At 45.4% G+C, this 22,898-nt stretch overlaps 1 protein-coding gene across 7 annotated transcripts in view; it reads right to left on the reverse strand.

The window, feature by feature from the left end:
• Positions 1-380: 380 nt before the first annotated feature.
• CCDC13 (coiled-coil domain containing 13) overlaps positions 381-22,898 on the reverse strand; it is a 35,575-nt gene continuing 13,057 nt past the window's right edge. For 3 of the 7 annotated variants that reach the window (XM_053265498.1, XM_053265499.1, XM_053265506.1), the window contains 11 exons: positions 22,628-22,777; positions 21,544-21,648; positions 18,506-18,670; positions 16,153-16,329; positions 13,474-13,680; positions 9,898-10,028; positions 7,911-7,985; positions 6,502-6,630; positions 5,324-5,478; positions 4,677-4,797; positions 381-1,045 (listed from right to left, as the gene is read on the reverse strand). In XM_053265498.1, the coding sequence (XP_053121473.1) occupies positions 886-1,045; positions 4,677-4,797; positions 5,324-5,478; positions 6,502-6,630; positions 7,911-7,985; positions 9,898-10,028; positions 13,474-13,680; positions 16,153-16,329; positions 18,506-18,670; positions 21,544-21,648; positions 22,628-22,777 (1,575 nt within the window). In that variant the 3' untranslated portion in view covers positions 381-885. The remainder of the gene's footprint in view (positions 1,046-4,676; positions 4,798-5,323; positions 5,479-6,501; positions 6,631-7,910; positions 7,986-9,897; positions 10,029-13,473; positions 13,681-16,152; positions 16,330-18,505; positions 18,671-21,543; positions 21,649-22,627; positions 22,778-22,898) is intronic. The other 4 variants (XM_053265505.1, XM_053265503.1, XM_053265500.1 and 1 more) reach the window with 3 other exon arrangements.

Here is a 22,898-nt window from a genome sequence, read left to right on the forward strand (position 1 = left end):
ATAAGCCTATTTGACTGGTATGCCTCATTTTAAGAAATGATTAAAAACCCATTTCTCCTTTCTTGCTTTTATCTCTTGGTGCACTGTTTGGCTTCTCTTTCTTTTTTCTCATTGTTGTTGTCTTTACACTTTTTCTTTCTTTCTCTCCCAGTCAGTTTCTTCTCCCTTCTGCTCCAACTCCTCTCTTCATGTGTCATGTTTTTTAGATGGTGAGTCTGCAGGGGTTTCTATTCTTTTACAGCACCTAGCACATTTTAGGGGCTTTTATACACATTAAATGATGGCAGTGATTTCAAGAAAAACCACAGATCTCGTCCTCTCTTGCCTAGTTTGGTCCAACTAAAACAGGGAGCACAGCAGAAACAACAATTATTGTGGCATTTGAGAAAATAAGATACTCTTTATCTTGTCACAGTATTACAAAGAACGATGAACAATGTCCCGTATTTACAGATACAGATATCTATCTATAGATTAAAAAAACAAAACACCAGCATTGCAAGTACATAAGTTGGTCCAGCTCCTTCTACACAGGTGAACCTCAAGGGCTGCCTAGTCAGATTCTAGACCTGCATCAGAGTGCAGGCCTGGAGTTCCATCAGGTACAGTTACATGTACTTCATTATGCATGAGAAGAGCTGACCTCTCTCTTTCTCTTGCAGGCAAGAGCTTGCAACAGCATCAGCGTCTTCAACAAGATCAAGATTAGCTCTATTTGTCATGCTCTCCTGCAAGTATTTAAATAAATATAATTTGGGGTGGGGTGGGGGTCGGGACAAACCTGGCAAGAGGTAACTATGATCTCTCAAGTGCCCTGATAACCTCCCTCCCCTCCCCTCCCCTCCCCTCCCCCCACCTCAGCAGGGCACTCTGGGTGGGTCTGGCTTAGATCCTGTCCTGCTTCTGCTGCCTCAGAGCCTGTAGGAAGATCTCCTTCACCTGGCCCATTGTTTCCTGGTACACCCGGAAGTCTTCCTCTTTTGTTTTCATAGTAGTCTGTAAAGCGCTCTTCAGGCTTTCATTCTCCTCCACTTGGATGGCAAGCCTATGTGGACACAAGCAGTCAGTCTGGCCTTGTTGTATTAGAACAAACACACACACACACACACACACACACACACACACACACACACACACACGTGTAATGCAGCATGACCTCCTCTAAGCATTTTATGGAGGAACAAGACATACAGGTTTTCCCCAATATACAAAGCTGCATGAATTCCTGTGACATTGCATAGCAGCACACAGCTGGGAGAATTTCAGTTTTCATTGCTGTCCAGTGGAAGTCTCTAGCCCTCATGGTTGCAGGGGGAAATGGGAGATGTGCAAAAAGTGCCTACTGAAGACTCCGAAACAATGGAAGATTTGGGCTGATCCTCTAAAAGTATTTGTGCACAGTTGTGGTGGTACATGTTGGCACTACAGCCCTGCAGTCAGGCATCTATAGATCCACTTGCCAGGTCGCCAGTGACGCGTGCCCCCAGCCCTTTTTGGCACTCACACCAGGGAGCTCATTTCCATGGCCAATTCTGAAATGGCAAGAAACAGCAGGAAGCCTCTTTGAGCAGGAGGAGAGGGCTCCCAGTGTTCCCTCTAACCGGGATTCTCAGAATCCATGTTGACTCCAACTCCCAGAATCCCTAGCTGCAATGGCTTTTGCTTGGGGATTCTGGGAATTGTAGTCAAAAAAAATCTTGGAATCCCTGTGAGAGGGATCACTGGAGGGGCTCCCCCTGTTTCTTACCATCTCCATCCATTTCCCAGTACAAGTGACAGAAGACCCACTTCACTCCTAAGCCTTCTGCCGCTGTGCCAGAAAAAGGATCCAAGGGGATTAGTGGTGACCACAAATAGTGGCTGGCGAGCGAGCTAAGCCTACGTGTGTGGCTCCCCGACTGCAGTGCCCTTTTGCCACGGCCACGAGGAGCACTGGGGCTGCATGCAGGCACCTCACCTTGGCTCAAAGCAAGAGGCATCTTGCCCAACTGCCACAACATCCCCAATGGTTAGAAAGAGAGCCACTGTGCCCCATAAGGCAAGGGTAGCTGTCACAGAACGTCAACCACAGCGTGGATGGCACATGCTGCCCTGCAGGCAAAGTGACCTGGGGGTTCCTACATCACTGGCGCAATGCCACTCATTTTGCTACCACTCTGCTGCCAATGGCAGCACCAGAAAAACAAATGGCGGGCCGTGGGGGAGGAGCCAAGATGACAGCATCTGGCTCTGCTAGCTCTCTTTCGTGGAAACCTTTTCTGCTTATCTGCTTGGATTTTAAATTTTGTTTTTACTTTTCCCTTGGTCTGCCTATGTCGCTTTATGTTTGGACTCTTTTGGAAGAGGAGATACTCTGTTCTGGTCTCTCGCTCTTCAATTTTGACTTTTCTTTTCCCCATTTGCCCTTCGGAGGAGTAACTGTATTCTAATCAGCTGAAGCATTGCTTGGACAGTTGGTTGGCTGGCTGACTGGCTGGTTAGACTTTGTTCATCAGAACAGTTTTGGATAATTTTGCTGTTTTTAAATGGCAACAGATTACTTTCCTTCAGAAAACAACCAACTTAACTATAAACAATGGGATCTAAAAAAAAAAGGCAGTGTTCCAGCCCAGAAGGGCAAGGACAGGGGGAAATATCAAGGTAAATGACTTTGGACAAATTTATGACAACAAAAGAGATTGTAAATACGAGTTATTCTATTCCTACATTGAATAAATTTACACTCTTGGAGCAAGAGGAGCTTGAGCAAATTGAAGCAGCTACAGTTATTAAAGAGAGACAGTTACAAGGAGATGACACCCTGCTGAATGATAAAGAGCCTTCAATGAGCAAATCTCCAACACAAGTTGAAGGATTGAGTCCAGGTGGTTGCCCTGAATTATCTGTTGATTTGATCAAAGATCAAGGTTTGCTCACAGCACAGACAGTCATCTTCATATACATTTAATTAGTCTTAATTATGACTTCTGTTGATGCCCTTGTGCAAAAGCAGCCAATTAGCACTAGTTCTAAGGCAAAGAACATAATATACACCCAGAGTGGCGAGATACCACTGCCAAACCACATAGCACGAACATAAGAACAGCCCTGCTGGATCAGGCCCAAGGCCCATCTAGTCCAGCATCCTGTTTCACTCAGTGACCAGATGCCTCTGGAGGGCCCACAGGCAAGAGGTATACGCATGCCCTCTCTCCAGTTGTTGGTCTCCTGCAACTGGTATTGAGAGGCATCGTGCCTCTGAGGCTGGAGGCAGCCCACTGCCACCCACCATTGATGTCACCTGTCCTCCATGAATTTGTCTAAGCCCCTTTTAAAGCCATCCAAGCTAGTGCCCATCACCATATCCCATGGCAAAGAATTCCATAGATTAATTATGCACTGTGTGAAAAAGTATATTAAATGTAGCTTATCAACAAGATATTGGGCTAGCCTCTGACCAGATTACGTCACGGAGATTGACTGACTGTTTGTGCCCGGCTGATTATTTCTTTATGCTTGACGTACCTAAACACCAAAGACTATTCTCTATGGCCAGATTTAATGTGCTCCCATCAGCACTTCTGGAGCGTAAGTTTAATAAAACATCATACATCAAACATGTCTGTCCCTGTTGTGATACTGAAATTTTTACATACAACTTCACAGTAAGCTAATTAACCCATTTCTCTCACAGTTGCCAGGCCACTAATAAGAATTATGTGTCATTTTTATAACCAGTGATAACTTACTTAGTGGGAAAATTCTGCGCTATGGCTAGCCAAGTGTGTTGTGAATTATCACAGAACTCCCCCAATCTATAATCGGGTGAACTGAACAATGATAAACGACTGGATTTAAATGGTAACTGTGCATATTCTGTTTCAACTGATTATACTTCATTCTATCATTATTTTTGAGAAACATGTTCTTTACTGTTATATTGCTGGTACATATATTGTTTTATATATGGTCTATATTTTCTACTGTTACATCACATCTGGCATTATATTACCATTACCACTGTTATATTATGTAAAGTAAAGTGTGCCGTTGATTTCGGCTCCTGGTGCCCACAGATCCCTGTGGTTTTCTTTTGGTAGGAGGGGTTTACCTTTGCCTCCTTCAACACAGTATGAGATGATGCCTTTCAGCATCTTCCTATACCACTGCTGCCCGATATAGGTGTTTTCCCATAATCTGGGAAACATACCAGCGGTGATTCGAACCTGCAACCTTCTGCTTGTTAGTCAAGCATTTCCCCGCTGCGCCATTAGGTGGCTTACTGTTATATTACATCTGGTCAAATACCATAATAAAAGATGTATTTACTTACTTACTTATAAACTGGGGGCGGGGGAGCACAGAAGGGGCGAAATGCATTAATGGGTGGGTGAGCTGTGTCTTGCATATTAGATTTCTGAAACAGAAATGGCGGGGGGGGGAGGGACAGGTGTGGGGCCAAGCTACTTGTCTGGGGGTCACTTGTCCCCTCCTGTCTCCTCTCTGGAGCCACCCTTGTCTGATGCATTTTACACAACACATTTGTTGATAGAGAAACAGGTCTTTAGCAGAAGTCACCCATTCTTGTTCAGGTTTTCCTCCTCAACGCAGAACTAGAATTTTGATCTTTCACAAACTGATTAAAAAAATAATCGTGGTGGTGGTGGTGGATAGATGTGGAGGTGAGGAGTTCCTACCTTGTGGACACTTCTTCTATTTGGGACTCCAGGGGCACTTCTGAGAGAAGATCTTTCTGATCACCTGCATTCCAGCTGAGCCTGGTGTTACTGAGGGGCTGAACTGCAGATGCAGAGCCTGCTGTTAAAAGGGAAGGTTAGCACACAGGTTTACCCAAATTTCAAACCTAAGTTTCCACATTCACAATCGCTGCATCCAAAGGTTGTGGGGAAATCGCATTTTGGTCACCACCCGAGAATGCGTGTTCCCTGGCTTTCTGGTCAGTTGGCTTCTAGGTGTAGGGGAGTCCTGGAGCCAGGCTGCAAGCCCATAACAATGGAGCAAAAAGGAGGATGTAGACATTGCTCTCTGGGCTTTTCCAGATGGCAATTTATTCTAACAAGAATACAGATTTCTACAAGATTTTGTCCCACAAAGCCACATTACATCAAGGGATATCATGCTTTTTTTTAGCACCATCTGCTGACCATCAGTGAAAGAAAAACTGAAAAACCTGTCCCTTCTTAATACTACAAATGGCCAGCAGATGGACACAGTTCATCCTTTATGCTGCCATGGCTTGACACCATCCATGGACAGAAGTACAAATGCTCCATGCAAGGCCTGTGGGCAACATCCCTTTTCATGACACTCTAGACTAGGTTACCTGCTTTGCCTTTTGAGTGGATTTTCTGTGTGCTGGATGTCTTCCCTGCCTCCATTTTCAGTTTTTCAAACTGCTGTTCTAGAACAACGTATCTCTGCTGCTGATCTTGAAACTTCTTCTCAGCTTCCCAAATCTTAGTGGTGCTTTCATCCACCCTAGCATTCAAAACAGAAAGATTCTTTTAAAATACATTACTACGAAGATTTTAGTGCTGAATCTGGTGTTTTCTATTTCTAAGGCTCCCCCCAAAACTTATTAAAGTGCACACACGTACGTATACACACACACACACACACACACACCCTTCATTCCTCCTCTGTAAACTATATAGTGACTGAACTTACTGGATTGTTATGGGGTGGGGGTAGGGGACAGAAACAGACAGAAAAACAATAGAATTTCTTAGCAAGTTAAAAATGCTGCCTGACATCCAGACTAATGGTGGAGATGCTGCTAGGGAGGGAACTTGGAACCTAGATGCTCTTCCCAGAGCAGCTCCATCCCCTAAGGGGAATATCTTACAGTGCTCACACATCAAGCCTCCCATTCAAATGCAACCAGGGTGGACCCTGCTTACCTAAGGGGACAAGTCATGCTGGCTACCATTAGCTCTTGCAGCAGCCAATGCACCAGCTGGGAACACTGGTGCCTCAGCAAAGAGGTCATCTGGATGTCAGCTGCTGCGTAAACATTATAGGGTGCCCTTTTGGATGCCCCCAGCACTTTTTACACCTCACACTATCGTGCTGTGTGAAGAAGTGAGCTTTGAAACAAGCAGAAGCATGAAAACTGCTACAGAGCTTTCCTGGAATAGCCCTGAGCAAGCTCTTCCACTCGTGCTTATGCAAGGTTTTTTGGAACAGAGCAACGGGCTCTATTTTCCTGCCACTCACACAGCTCACTAGTTTCTACCCCACTGTAATGAACCAAGTACTCTCACATCCTTTCACGTGGTGCCTTGTCTCTCTCGCCTTCTCTCCATTTCCAACCACTCCTTTCAGTGGGCACAGGCTCACTGAGGACTAGTCTATTCTTCTAGATAACAAATAAGTCCCAATCTGCCCTTGTAGCAGTGCCTTATAGCTATTGGTTTCCAAAGACATGAATGGCTTGGAGAGGGGAAAGCAGAGGCCTTTTCCAAAGTAGCTCAGTGCTTAACACTCAGGAACCTTCTTCACCTTTTCTGCAGGATGCTGACCAGCTCTATCAGTCTGTCCCGCTCCACTTGAGCTGCCTGACTGAGAGCTTTGTATTCCACGATCTGGACCTTCAGGGTTTTCATGTCAGGGGTGTCAGGTTCAACAGTCCTAAAACGGAAGAACGGCGAAGAGAGCAGGTTGAACTTGCTGCCAATGAATGAATGAATGAATGAATATCTGACCAGCAAAAGAAGAGCCCTGTTGGATCAGAATAAGGGCCCACCCGATCCAGCACCCTGTTCTCACAGTGGCCAACCTGAAAACTCAAGGAAGGTTTGAAGACGACAATGCCCCGCTTGCTGTCTGTGCCCTGGAACTGGTGTCCAGGGGCATCCTGCCTCTGAACCGGGAAGCATCTCTGAGCTATCACTGTCACTCATTAATAGTGTCAACCACCCAGCGTCGGAAGTTTGGGACGGTGTACAAATACCATTCATTAAATAAATAATGAAAATTGACCCATCAGCTATCAATTTGTCTGATCATCACCACATCTTGTGGTGGAGGCAGCTGATTCCATCAATTAATGACTTGATGTGTGAAGCAAGCTAGGGCCAACAATGCATAGGGTGGCTTATTAGCCCAGGATCAAGACAAACTAGCTTGTTTACTTGTAGGATATTGTGCTTCCACTTCCTTTTAAAAGCATTTGTGCAAAGAGGACTAGCAAACAGAGCTTGGGTATGGCGCTGTAGCTCAGTGGCAGAGCATCTGCTTTGCATGCAGAAGGTCCCAGGTTCAATCCCTGGTTGCATCTCCAGGTAGGGCTGGGAGCTTCCCATGTCCCAAAGCTCTGGCTGTGTGTTTGGTTGGAAAGACAGAACTGGAGTTGGGATAGGCAGGAGGCTTAGGTAGATGGACAGAGCACCAGCACTTTTGGAGAGCACTTAGCCATCGCTGGTTGCCACCACAGGAAGGACACGGCACCTGCCAATCTAATCTAATCTAATCTATTTCTATACCGCCTGATATGTACATCTCTACTTGATCCACATTTGTTAATATGCCCGTTCGGTCCTGCAAATTGGCCTTGAGCCTCTCTGAGCCAGATCTCTCTGCCTCTCCCTCTAAGCCAAGGAAACAACGGCATGAACAAAGAAAGGAGTTCAACCATCATGATGCAGGGTGGCGTTGTGCAACACTGCTACTGTGTGAAATCCGACCCCCTGTGCCAGCCCTTTGATTGATTTATCATCACGATACCCTGCCCTATTCCCATGGGCTCAGGGGAGATCACAGCAACTTCATCAGTCTCCGAGTTCCTCAGTCTGGTGCACAGCCCTGCAAGAATCAGATGAACTTGGGAGACAGAGGAGGGAGAGGAAAAGCCATGCTAAGCTAGAAATTAAGCTTTAGCCACTGGCCTTTGGCAGACAGAGCACACATACCTCCCAAGAGAGACCGTGGCTGGAAGTGAAGTGGCTGCCGAGTCCACGAGCGTGTGCCCCATCTTAGACACCAGCCTGGGCAAAAAACAGCACGGTCATCTTCTCTGCATGAGCCTCTGTGTTTAGCCTGCCTATCCTCCAACATCTGTGCATGCTGCTTGTGGAAGGCTCTGGGGCACTCAAAATATGAGGACTAATAACTCGCCTTTACGAAAAACTGAAGCTGTCTTAAAGTGACAGATTGAGGCTGAATCCAACTGTCTAGTTCTCAGAGACGCGGCAAGTCTGTATCTGGGCTCCATCGTTAGACTGCTGGTGGGGGAGACTGAATGCTCCCCCACACACCAAAATTCCCTGCACATAGAAAACTGGTTAATCAGGGAGAAGGCTAGGCTGGAACCCTTCTCCCTGGCATGCTAGTTTCCTATACTCATGGGATTTGTATGAATAGAGGAACATTCAGTTGTGACTGAGCCACCCCGAAGTGGTAGGGCCCACACACAGGCTCACCATCCTTGATGAGGACTAGGCCAAAGACACTTGGTTGAATGGAGGCCCTTGACCAGTAGCAGTTTGTATGGGCAAATCAGGGGGTGGTGGTGGTCAATGAGCCCCACAGGTATAGCTGGTTCCCACTTACCTGTCCCCACCCCAGCTGCCTTGTTCTGCCTCACCTCCCTTGCTACTCTGTTAATCCCAGGCACATGGGCTGCTCATTCACCCAGTTCCCCAGCCCTGGCAAATGAGCAGTCCATGTGCCTGGTCAGCATATAAAATGTAAGTAAATAAATAAACACACAAACAAACAAACAAGGCAGTGGAGAGGTAGGGCAGAATGAGGCAGGCAGGGCAGGGAGGCGCCCCCCCCCCACCTGTACAGGCTATTACTGCTCTTGACTAGAGGTCGTTCTGCACTGAATGAGTTAGATCAGACACGGCATCAGACCACAAGGTTTCCAAAGAAAGCACGTCATGACTAAGCACCACTGAAATCCATGAGGCAAGTTAGTTGTGACGAACTTAAGTCCCATTAATTTCAATGGGATATCGTCAAGATTTACTGTATTTGGCTGTAACCCATGGTCTGCACTAGTTTGTTCTCTAAAATGATTTATTTCAGATGTTCAAGCAAACCATAGCTTGTGCAGGTCCCCCCTTTCCCCCATCTTCCCTGATATCCCAAACAGTGGCTTTTGAATGTGGAACAACGTCCCACACGACGGCTTCAAGCCGTGCTTTAGATCCTGGCTTGGCAGCCACCTGCAACACGTGGTTTGTGTCACAAGGTGTTGTCTCAAACATCACGGGGGGGAAAGTTCAACAGGCACATCTTTCCCCATCACGGTTATCTCCCTGCTAGAGAAACTCTGATTTCTGTCAGGCAGAGAGTACAGGAAGTTACATAGGAAGCTGCTTATATTGAGGAAGACTCTTAGTCCACCTAGTTCAGCGTTGTCTGCAATGACTGTAACTTCCTGTACTCTCTGCCTGACAGAAATCAGAGTTTCTCCAGCATGGAGATAACAGTGATGGGGAAAGATGCACCTGTTGGATTTCTGCCTGCCATTAGCTGCTAAAGGCATGGGATTAGGAAAACAGTGACAAGGGTGTATCCCTAGCGGTGTAAGCAATCCCATGGCTACCTTTGGACATCATGGGAAAACTGAGGCAAAGTCACCTCAGCTTGGCCCCCTGTGATGCCCCCCCCATGCCAAACTGCAACCATGGTTCCAATTTCTCCCCCAAACCTCCAATGGAACCCGCAGTTGCAATTATGTCTCACTCAGCTAACTGGGGGTTCAGAGGCTCCAATGTTTTGTACAGACTGGGTGCATAGCCCAATCTGGAGTTAAGGGTGGAAGTTCCACCCATGGCTTCTATTTGATTGGCTGGCAGTGGCAGCATGGGCTGGCCATCCAGGGAGCTGATAGGCTGCTTCCAGGCTGAAGGAAAACTGCATTCCTTTAATAAGTTATGGTTTTCTTACCGTGCAGAGCTGTTCTTCGCAATGCAGTCGTCCCTCCTGGACCCTGCGGCACAGTTCTCCCCTTCTAAAGACTCTGAAGACAGCGTAGAAGTGGAGTCTGAATTATTTTCTTCTGTCTGATTACGATGGTGCTGATATAAAACATCAACCAAATAAGACCGCATATATATTTGACGCAGTTGGACTGATTTTTTACTTCTTCTTGGCTAGACATATAGACCCAGGGATGCTTTAGTGAACCTTAGACATATTTGATAATACACAAGAATATCATGGCTCTGAGGGCCAAACAGGATGTGGCAGAGGGAGAGATCCATGTTCAGGATGGAGAGAAAAGGGCAATTCATACTGGGAACATGGTGCTCCTCTGGGAGGGCATTCCAAAACCAAGGGGCCACAACTGAAAAGGTCCTGTCCCTGGTCCCTGCCAACTGAATCTGAGTCAGTGGCAGGGGCAAGAACAAAGCCTCTGATGCACAATGGAGGGCCCTGGCAGATGAGTAGAGGCAACTGACAGATACCCTGGCCCAAGTAAAAGTACCTTTTACCAACTATGGCCGGTACGCCCGCTGCGACACTGTTTGGAGAAGTCGGACCTGACCTCAGTCACTCATGCATTGGTAACATACAGATTGGACTACTGCAATGCGCTCCTCGTGGGGCTGCCCTTGAGGATTGTTCGGAAGCTTCAGCTGGTTCAGAATGCTGCCATGAGGATGCTTGTGGGTGCAAGTTGCTTCACGAGTATTACACCCATCCTGCGTCAGTTTCATTGGCTGCTTCCGGTCTAGATTCAAGGTGTTGGTATTGACCTTTAAAGCCCTACACAGCTTGGGGCCGGGGTACCTATCAGACCGCATTCGCCCATATGAATCTGCCAGGGCCCTCTGCTCATCATCTCAGGCCCTGCTCATGACACTGCCACTAACAGAGATCCGGTTGGCGGGGACTAGAGACAGGGCCTTTTCAGCTGTGGCCCCTCGGCTTTGGAATGCCCTCCCTGAAGAGCTTCGCCATGCTCCCTCCCTCAGTGTTTTCAAAAAAATCTTAAAATGCACCTTTTCAAGGAGGCTTTTTAATGCTCCATTTTTTGTTTTTGGTTTTTTTGGTTATATCTGGTAGGTTCCTTCGCTTTTTATAATTTTCAGTTTTGATTTGAACCTAATAATGATTGTGGTTTTTAATCTGACAACTTTTGTTTGTTTAATTTAGTTACTTTTATTGCACTTATTGTATCCTGTGTCTATCTTATTGTTATGAGCCACCTTTAGAAGTAGTGCACTGGAGGGGTGGGGTATAAATATTTGAAATAGATAAATAATAAATAAGTTGTGTATAGCTTTAAAGGTCAAAACCAGTATTTGGAATCCAGTCTTTAAGCAAACTGGCAACCGGCAAAGCTGCCACAGGATGGGTGTAATACTTGTGAAGTGATTAGCACCCTCCAGCATCTTTGCGTCAGCATTCTCGACCAGCTGGAGCTTCTGAACCATTTTCAAGGGCAGCCCCACATAGAGTGCATTGCAGCAATCCAGTCTAGAGGTAACCAATGTGTGAGTGGCTGAGGTCAGGCCCAACTTCTCCAAGCAGGTTCGCAGCTTGTAAAAGGCACTCCTGGACATCATTGCCAGCTAAGTCTTCAAGGGCAGCACTTGGTCCAGAAGAACTCCAAAGCTGCAAACTTTGTCTTTCAGAGAGAGTGCAACCCTGCCCAAGACCAGACTTATCTCTCAGCACTTGGATAATTGGTTTTACCGACCCAGAGCACCTCTGTCTTAACTGAGTTAAGTTTCAGTTTGTTTGGCCTCATCCAACCCAGAATGGCCTCCCAATGTTGGTTCAGGACTCCACTGCCTCCTTGATATCTGTTGACTTAACAGGCAGAGCATGGTGTCATCAGCATACCAATGATACTGCAGCCCATACTCATGGATGACCTCTCCCAGCAATTTCATGTATATGAACCGCACAGGGAACAAAACAGATATCTACGGTATCCCATAGGCCAATGGCCAAGGAATAGAGCAAACGCCTCTCAACCCTCCAGGTAGGACTGAAGCCACCATATATCGGTGACTCTAATCTCAACCTAGAGAGACAACTCAGAAGGCTACCATGGTCGACAGTACTGAGAGGTGATGAGAGGTCTAAGGGGATCAATAGGGTCATACACCACTTGTCTGTCTCCCAGCACAGACCATCCACCAGGGTGACCAAGGCAGTTTCTACCTGTACTCCAATCATGCGCCAGACTGGAAAGGATTTCAGTCTAAAACTCTATCTCTCCCCCCCCACACACACACACACGTGCTTCCCCACTTGTCCTTCGTATCTTTTCCCTTTGGGGGAAACAAGCAGCATTGGTGGGGAGGTGGGAGGGGAACGGGGACAATTCTGAGCAGACAAATGGCAAAAGGGGGAAAGTTTAACAGCCCCTTCCCCTGCTTTGTATGGCTGCTTTGTATTTATAAGAGTCCTTCAGGGGGAAAGCGTGTAGTTTGCCCCTGTCATTTGTAAGGGACCCTGGGGCACAGCTCTGAAATCACACACTGGTTCATGGATGCCCCTGGAAATACTGCTTCTCCCTACCCAAGTGAAGGCTGGGTTGCTTCTGTAGTCTGGCCAGTCCTAGACCAGGTCCAGCTGCCAGTTCAGGAGGGCACTGAAGAGCTGGACTTTTACATAGGCACATTATGCTGCCTCTTCTATGACCTCCTCTCTCATGAGTATCTGTCTCATTCTAAGGAAGGGACTGGTAGGCACCATCCAAATGTTGGGGTCCCTGCCACCATGGGTATGTTGTGGGGAAAATCCTCTGGAACCAGGCCCTCTTGTTTGATTCAGCCCCTTGCGTTCATCCTTCCATCAACTTTGACAGTGAATGGGGTGTCCTGCCGAACCAAAGAAGATTAGACCAGGTTCCCACAATCGACTTGTTGCCTGACTGAAGGAAGTTCAAACAACAAGGGTGCAGTGCTCAAATAAGCTTTATTTCATGATCACGGAACGCAAAAGTGCCGGTCAGAAAGTCTGGCATGTACTCTGCGCCAAAGCTGTGCAGTTGATCAGCTTATATAGATTTCAAGCATACAGGTATATCAGTAAAGCAATTAATACATGTCATTGGTAATTAAACATACATATTCCAGAGGTGCCACCTAGAGCCTGGGAAGATGAGTTACTACCTGGCCTTTGACAACTTTACTCCCTATCGTATCTCCTGGTACCAGCAAAATCCCCTTTTCTGCTGACTGAGGAATTTGGCTAATGGCCTGTACTTGACAGGTTCTGGTACCTGTTCTCTCTCATGGGCCTCCCACCTCACATTCTTGAGATGGGCCCACATTCTTGGCTTTGGAATCCATTACCTCTTGGCTGAGAGGCCTCCCAATTCTGAACAATTCTTATTTCAGTCCTGCTGGCTCTATATTCTATTAGGGACCTGAACCAAACCAACTCTGAATCATACTTTGATACACACATTTATATACTTATTTGTAGGCCTGGTTTAAACAATCCTTTATCACGTACTCCCAAAGAGCAACTTCTCCGGCCAGCGTATCTGAGCTGGGTTACCTGCGATGCAAGTTGCCTGACTTTCTCCTCCAGCTCTCTCACTCTGGCTTCTCGTTCAGCTACCATCTGCTTGAGCTGCTCTATGAGGCAGGTTTGCTTCTGCGCCTCAATGTTCAGCTGCTGCCCCAGGCTCTGGCGGCATTCCTTGTTCCTCTTGTCCTGCTGGCTCAGGTTCTTTAGGATGATTTGCATTTCCTTCTGTTGGCTCTGGTGAAGCAGAAAAGGCATGTGAGATGCCTGGTTTAGTACACAGGAGAGAGACCAAATGTGCACAAAGACCTCATTTTCAGCCTAAAGCTACTTGCAAAGGTTTGGAGCTTTCGAGCAAAATAAGGCACGAATTATGGACTTCCAAAAAGCTTTTGACAAAGTTCCTCATCAAAGACTCTTGAGAAAACTTAGCAGTCATGGGATAAGTGGACAAGTACATGTGTGGACAAGTACATGCTAACTGGTTGAAGGACAGGAAATAGAGGGTAGGTATAAATGGAGAGTTTTCACAATGGAGGGAAGTAAGAAGTGGGGTCCCCAGGGATGTGTACTCAGACCAATGCTTTTTAATTTATTCATAAATGATCTAGAAGTAGGGGTAAGCAGCAAGGTGGCCAAATTTGCAGATGATACCAAACTCTTTCGGGTAGTGAAATCTATCCAAACTGGATGAGTGGGTGACAAAAGGATCTCTCCAAACTGGGTGAGTCGGCAACAAAATGGCAAATGCGGTTCAGTGCTGGCAAGTGTAAAGTGATGAACATTGGGATGAAAAACCCCAACTTCACATATACACTGATGGGATCTGAGCTGTCAGTGATTGACCAGGAGAGGGATCTTGGGGTTGTGGTGGATAGCTCATTGAAAGTGTTGACTCAATGTGCGGCAGCTGTGAAAAAGGCAAATTCCATGCTAGGGATCATTAGGAAGGGGATTGAAAATAAAACTGCTAATATTATAATGCCCTTATACAAAACTATGGTGCGACCACACTTGGAGTACTGCGTACAATTCTGGTCACCACGTCTTAAAAAGGACATTGTAGAACTGGAAAAAGTGCAGAAGAGGGCAACCAAGATGATCAGGGGCCTAGAGCACCTTCCTTATGAGGCAAGGCTACAACACCTGGGGCTTTTTAGTTTAGAAAAAAGATGACTGCAGGGAGACATGATAGAGGTCTATAAAATCATGCATGGTGTGGCAAAAGTGGATAGAGAGAATTTTTTCTCCCTCTCACATGAAATTGCCAGGAAATTTAGGACCAATAAATGCAAGTACTTTTTCACACAATGCATAATCAACTTGTGGAATTCTCTGCCACAAGATGTGGTGAAAGCCAAAAACCTGGATGGCTTCAAGAGGGGTTTGGATAACTTCATGGAGAAGAGGTCTATCAACGGCTACTAGTTGGAGGGCTATAGGCCACCTCCAGCCTCAGAGGCAGGATGCCTCTGAATACCAGCTGCAGGGGAGTAACAGCCGGAGAGAGGGCATGCCCTCCACTCCTGCCTGTAGGCTTCCTGCAGCATCTGGTGGGTCACTGTGTGAAACAGGATGCTGGACTAGATGGGCCTTGGGCCTGATCCAGCAGTGCTGGTCTTATGTTCTAAGGCCAAATTCTGCACTGTGGAAGGCATGCATTAGCTGGAATGGACCCCTGGGACAAGACTCTTGTAGTCAAGTGCCTTGCACCATAGATCAAACTGACTCATCATAAGCATCCAGCCTGCCTGGGGATCTCCTTAGCAGTCCAGTATTTTCAACATGTCTCCAAATGGGTTACTTTTTCCAGAGTAAAAAAAGATTCCCTCAAGGAGAAAACAAAGCAAGACTTTGTTTGGCAAACAAGGTTTACTCTGCTGCAACACATGTGCCATCAGGACAAACAAAAAGAAGAACCATTTCACAGAACACTTCATTAATTTATGACATTTGCTACCCTAAGATGTGGTGATGGCTTCTCACTGAGCTTTAAAAATGGATTAGACAAATTCCTGGAGGAGGGTCAGTCTATCAATGGCAATGAGGGCTAAACGGAGCCTCTCACACAGACTAGGGTGACTTAATACATTACTTAATCCAGGGATTCTGAACCTTGGGTCCCCAAATGTTAGCCTACAACTCCCATCATCCCTACCTGCAATGTTTCCAAGGTTAGGAACCCCTGACTTAATTTGTATTTCTGCATATTATACAAATCAAAATACAGACGGCTTTTTAAAAAACAAAAACAAAAGTGAACACTCGTTAAAAGCAGCAGGCATTTTTCATTTTTCATTATTAACACACTAAACTTGAAATAGCCGCTAAAATAAAACAAGCGTGACTTGACTTGCAAAATTAAAAAAGCAGTCTCCACTAATTAATCAACTAAAGCTTTATGTGATTACTTTATCAATTAAAATGATGAAAGTGGCAGCAGATAAACACACACACACACACACACACACACAACTGAAGTGCCAGATGATCACAACTCAAATACACAAATAAGAGGGGATGATTAAAACAATGTTTCCTGGCCTCCCACAGCTCATCAGTCCATTATCTCTCAGCTACTACTAGAGAAAATGGCACTGGTCTGTTCTAAAAGACAAATTTCTAGAAAGGTGTTACAGTTTTTGATATTTCAGCATCCAGCATGGAAGCTCTCTGGGGCAAAAAGGACTTTCACTAGCTGGATCATACCAGTAAAGCATCAATGAGCTCATCATCATGCTTCCCCTTGTCCAGCAGGGTTGAGATTTGCTCCTTCAGGGTTTTCACCTCACTGGACAACATTTTGTTCCTGGCTTTGGAGGAGTCTAACTTCTTTTTCACATCCTCCTGGTCCTTCTTGAAGGCATTGTACTCATTGGTAAGTTTCTGAGTTGAAGATATACAAAACATTAAATTGGTTGCATGCAATGGTACATAAAAACAGTCTCCCAGCCATAAACAGATGCTTCATGATCTGTGGTGGCAGAAACCATAGGGCTTTGTATTTACAGTATACTGCAAATTGTTCCTCTGCAGTTTTGTTTGTTTGTTTAACCCAAAGCAGTCCTGGGGGGTTAAATTTGATGGGAAGTAAGGTATTCAAGAACCACCTTAAGTGGCATAGCAAGGAAATGCTTGACTAACAAGCAGGAGGTTGCCGCTTCAAATCCACACTGGTACTATATCGAGCAGCAACAATACAGAAAGATGCTGAAAGGCATCATCTCATACTGCACGGGAGATGGCAATGGTCAACCGCCTTGGGGTTATCTTTTTAATGAAAGGCGGTATATAAATGCAAAAATAAATAAATAAATAAATAAATAAACCCCTCCTGTATTCTACCAAAGAAAACCACAGGGCTCTGTGGGCACCAGGAGTCAAAATCAACTTGATGGCACACTTTAACTTTACCTTAAGGTATTCAAGGGAGAGCCTGCTTAACCTTCCTCCCTTGGGCCCCTTTCCAGCTCAGAATCACACTCCGCAAACTGTAGAGGTGGGCAGAGACATGAGATTCCTCTTGCTCCTCCTATGGGTGGGGAGTGTGATTCTGAATGGAAAGGCAACAAACAGGAAGAGAAAAGGACGGGAACATAAGAACATAGGGAACTGCCTTATATTGAGTCAGACCATTGGTCCATCTAGCTCAGTACTATCTACACACAGACTGGTAGCAGCTCTCCAAGGTTTCAGGCAGGAGTTTCTCCAGTCCTAATAGGAGATGCTAGCAGGGAGTGAACCTGGGAACTTCTGCATGCAAACTGGAAGCTCTACCACTGAATCTGGCCCCATCCTCCAGCTTCAGTGCTCAAACCTCAAGGAAGAAGTTAAGTGGCTCTCTGAGATTTCATTCTCCCAGCCCTACTAGTAGATGCCAAGGGCTTAACCTGGAACCTTCTGCTCTTCCACTGAGCTATGGCCCCATCAACTAAAGAGAATATCTTACAGCAGACAGTACTCACACATAGTCACCCATCCAAATGCAAACCAGGGCAGACCCTGTTTAGCAAAGGGAACAATTCATGCTTGCTGCCTCAAGACCAGCTCTCTTTTCCCACTAAGCAACTCCTGTTGTAAGCCACCCATAGAACAACTTGTTATGGGGCAGCTAACAAACAAAGGTTTGTTTGTTTATTATTAGTAATAGTAGTAGTTGTTGTTATTTCAACATCAGACACAGCCTGCCCAGACTGCTTTGGGTTTTAAAAAAAATGCATAGAGAAAAAACATGGAGCACTGGATAACATGCAGTTTGAACCTTAGAATATAAGGCCTTATAATATAAGCCTTATTACAGGCCTGCACAACTTGTGACCTGTCAAGCAGAATGCAGCCCCCAAGGGCTCAATAATCATTGCCTGCCTGAGACTCCAAAAAGCACACAGGGAGAATGTCAAGAACCTGACAAGCTACAAAACATGACTGCTGGGTTCTGTTCGGTTTAAGGGGTCACACAATGTGCAGGCCTGCCTTGTTAAAAGAGTCATAAGCCCAGTTCTGCCATTTGATTTGACTTTATTTTAACATATTTTTATAACACCCAAAACTTACATCTCTAGGCAGTTTACAATAAAAATGACAAGTTAAAACATTAGTTAAAACAAATAAATGACAAAAGAGAAATTGAATAATTGGTTAAAATAAATGACAACAAAAAGTTAAAACACTACAATTTAAAATTTTAAAACAATATCTTAAAACAATGTTAAAACTATTAAAACAGTATTTAATTAAAAGCCTGGGTGAACAGATGTGAAAAATCTTTAAAGATTTTTTTAAAAATTGTCAGAGATTGGGGTGGAGCAGACGGGACATTCCATTTCAGAATTTTCAAATGCCACAGTCAAAATGGTCAGGAACTGCTATGTACATGCATGTACGTGCATTTCTGTGCTCCCTGTACATGAATGCTAACAGGCCAGAAAGCATGGCTTATGAGGAGAGCAGCCTGTGGTTCAACCCAAGAGCACTCTGAGCCTCTGTGTCCTTTAATCCAGCCCTGCTGGCCCAGCACTTGGACAGCTCTCCTCTGCAAAAAAGGTTAGTTCCCAACTTTTACCTCCAGTGCTTCTTTCTTTTCTTTTTCCAAAGTCCGAATGTGCTGCAGGTTTTTCTCCTGGGCAGACCTTTTCCGTGAGTTTGTATGGCTTAACACTTCCCCATCGGCACAGCTCTCAGACAACCTGCTTTTGCTATGACCCAACTGGTTCTCCAGCTCCCGGACCTGAAGGAGAATGGGGAGAACACCCAGAGTGCCAACAGCTACTTAGCTGAATACAAGCTGAACCTCTTGAATCGAAGGACCGTGTCTGACCCAGAAAGGACTAACATGCATCAGGCTGACATATGACTGGAGCAAATATAAACTGACCTATGGCATCCAGAGTCCCTTCTTTCCTGTTTGTCTCCTATGTGAGTCTGGTCCTTACTCTCAGCTAAGTCCAACTGTGTTCAATGGGGCATATGTATGCCACAGTTAGCCTAGGGCTTCAATCCTATTCACACTAACATGCACATTTAACATAGTGGGACTTACTTGAGAGTAAACATGCACAGAGCTGTGAGGCTAGGTTGCAATTCTAAGGAATGCAGAGCAGTAGGGTCACTTGGGAGGGCTGAGAGAATGAACAGAACAATACAGGAAGCTGCCTTACACTGAGTCAGGCCCTTGGTCCATCTAGCTTAGTATTGTCTTCTCTGACTGGCAGCAGCTTCTCCAAGGTTTCAGGCAGGAGTCTTTCTCAGTCCCACCTTGATATCAAGTCCGCTTTTGACTCCATCTCACAACCCAAACTATGGGGAGAACTGGAAGCCTCCTCAATTGACCGACACCTGCTATTTCTCATTCACACTCTGCATGATGACACATCCCAGAAAGTTAGATGCAACCCCCAAGGAAACGTATCTAATGCCGTCCCAACCCATAAGCGCATCAAAAAAATGTTGCATACTTGCTTGTCTCCTGTTCAACTTCTACATTAACAACATGGTGGGTCACCAACCACTTACACAACCCCAAAGTTGGCAGAGAAACATCTCTCCACCTTGCTCTATGCCGATGATGCAGCAATCCTCTCAAGGACCCCCACAGGACTTAAAAGAGCATTTAGGGCCCTCACCCAATACTGCAAGGAAGATCTACTGAAAATCAATTACCATAAAACCAAAATCATGGTCTTTGCTAGGACACACGGTCTTTGCTAGGACACACGTGTGTCATGGTCTCCACTAGGACACACTCCGGCGTATAAATTGGAATGACATCGACCAGGTCTCATGCTTCAAATACCTGGGGGTGGTTTTCCATGCTTCTGGGACGAGGAAGGCCCATGGCAGCTATGTTGTCCAAATGCCCAGGAAAGCACCACTGCCATTCTAAAACTCTTCCGATCAAAAGGGAGTCACTACATAGTATTCCCACAGCCCTTAAGCTATTTGAAGCTGCCGATAGCATAACTTCTATATGGTGCCCAGTTTGGCCCCTTTTCCCACTTTGCCCCTCTAGAGCTCATCCAATCCAAATTCCTAAGAGCAGAACTGCAAGTCCCCCGTTGTGTCTCAAATGCCGCTCTATGATTAGGAGGAGGCCTGGTGAAAGTGGAGGCCAGAGTCTGGCTGTCCATACTCAACTATTGGCTGAGACTGCCCCTCCTCCCAATGGGCCTAGCCCCCTCAACATTGCTGGACGACTTCAAATCTACACGGAAGCGATCTCTATCTAAGAAACTATCCTTACGTCAACTTTCCCTTCCCCAACTACTTCTCTTGGGTTATGAGCGGGCCAGAACACTTATCAAACAGTGCATAATGGATGCAGAATGCTGAACCGACCTAGAAAGGTCGCCAAACTCTCTTCTCTCTGAAAGTCCTGGATACCTAACTACACCTGCTGGTTACCTTACACTTACACTACAAGTATATAACCACAGAAGAGACTTTACCCTGGCTCACTGTGATGGCCTTCCCTCGGCTATCCTGAAGGAAGATACAGGAAGATCCCTCTCCTGGAATATCTGTGCCCCTGCAACTCGGGACAAGTTGAAACTATTGAGCATGTCCCCTTTCACTGCCTGTTCTACAGAGATGTACAAAAAGCCCTTATTCTCCCACTACTGTCAAGTACTGTCAACAGGACGCTCAGACGAATACAATGTCTCCCTATTACTCTCAGACTGTAATCCATCTATAACATACAGTGTTGTCAGGTTCTCTGCAGCAGCATGCAGAATTCACCGGGCCCTGACTGCAGAAGAACTAACTTCTTCAACAGTTCAGTCCTACTGCTTTTACAGTCTTGGTTTGTTTATTTAGTATTAATCATTTTTATTTTATTTTTTTATTAATTATTATTAATTACTATTACTACTACTACTAATAATAATAATAATAATACTATTACAGATTTTAGCATTGCAGCAATTTATAGCTTATAGCATGTAACTCTCAACACCATCAAATAGATTTTAGCCCTACTGTGACTTCATAGTCACATGCTACTGTTTTAGCAATATTACAACTCCTTTATCACTTTTTACAGACATTCATATTTTTTAATCTTATAGTTTCATAGTAGCCTTACAGTCTTTATGCTAATAGGCACTGATTCTAATGCTTTTGTCTGCTTTTAATTGCTTTTAATATCACCTGTTACATGCTCCTTTTACCTTGTACTTCTGAGACCATTATAAAGACTGATTGATTGATATCCAGACTAGTGTAGGTATGTTTGGAGGCACTACAGCTCCTTGGCCCAGAAGAAGCCAAAAACCAAAGACATCTTTATAGGATCAGAGCAGCAACCAATGCCAAAGCACACACACCTTGCCAAACCATTCTGGCTGCCAATTTACCTACAACGGACCAGGGTGTGACATAAAGAGAGAGGCAGGCGCACTGCAAGAGGTGCTTACAGAGTAAATGGTGGCAAGATGACTTAAGAAAAATTAGCCAAGCCACACACGGCAGGGTTGTGCAAACATTTCTCAAGGGACCCCAATCTGACTTTGGCAAAACTCCTTCCTGACTTCAACTGTGGCAATCAGTTGGACACTCAGTGTGATCCACAGAAGAGAAAGGAAACAAAGGACTTCAACTCACTTTGCCTTGCAGCACAAGAATCTGCTGAGCCCGCCCACGCCAGGTGCCCGGGGTGGACAACAGATTTTGAATGTTGACGTCTTCTCCAACCTCATTTGCAAAAAGCTGAAACAAGATGTAAATGTTTATTTATGTTTATTTATTATTACATATATTGACCATATTATTGACCATTACAAAATATGATCATATTAGACTAGATAGTTTGATCTGGGGTTATTTAAATTCAACTTATATGTATTGCTGCTGCAGTAACAACAACAGGCATTCTGTGTGGGGGTCAGCAAAAGGGCCAAAATTAGCTTCTGGCTCCCCATTTTCACAGAGGTGCTTTGGGCATGTTTGCACAAGGCCATCTGGCACTTGCTCGCCAAAAAACACAACTCAAAACAGAGTTGGGGAAGTCACTCTGGGAAAGTGTGGCACATCTACCCAGGATCATATGAACATCTGCTCTCTGTTTCTCCAGGAGCATCTGACATCAGGCCTCACTAACAAGTGCTGGCTGATTCTTTGACCTTAGTGATGGCTATTACTCCTGCTAATGGGGCTAAGAGAACATAAGAACAGCCCTGCTGGATCAGGCCCAAGGAAGCCCATCTAGTCCAGCATCCTGTTTCACACAGTGGCCCACCAGATGCCTCTGGGGAGCCCACAGGCAAGAGTTGAGGGCATCTTGCTGTTGCTCCCCTGCAACTGGTATTGAGAGGCATCGTGCTTCTGAGGCTGGAGGTGGTCCATAGCCACTAGACTAGTAGCCATTGATAGACCTGTCCTCCATGAAAGGTCTATGGAGGCAGCTTTTTAAATGGTGGCTCTCATATACTTAGCACGGGGAGAGCAACTTGACTTTTCAGCGCATTAGTCTCTCTCAAGTGGTAGTTGCTTGTGTCTCCTTTCTGTGCATATTTGTGTGTTTTTGTGATAAGCACTTCCAGAGGATTGGCATGTCTAGAGAAGGTCAACCAAAATTAAAAACCAAATTTAAAAAGAAAACCAGTCCTTTTTAGTTTAACTGCTTACAAAGTACAGAACCATACTTTGCTTATTGTTACACAGATCAAGGAACAAAGGCGTATCCTACCTTCTGTGTCATCTTAAGCTCCTGCTTTGTGGTCTGGAGCTGGTTGCGATATTCAGACACTTTCAAGTTGGCAGCGCTTAATTTTTCTTGTAAGACTTTCATCTCTGGGCTCTCAGGGTTCAAGAGAAAGGGAGAGTTGTTTGATGAGTCCTCCATTAAAACAAAATTATATAGCATAAAAGAACAAAGCTTCAAGACCTGGAGAGGGGACATACAACTTAGCAGCTGAACACATTTTTTGCATGCCAGCCATCCCAGATGGAATCCCTGA

Source organism: Hemicordylus capensis, chromosome 6 (assembly GCF_027244095.1).
Source record: "Hemicordylus capensis ecotype Gifberg chromosome 6, rHemCap1.1.pri, whole genome shotgun sequence".
Taxonomy (NCBI): Eukaryota; Metazoa; Chordata; class Lepidosauria; order Squamata; family Cordylidae; genus Hemicordylus; species Hemicordylus capensis.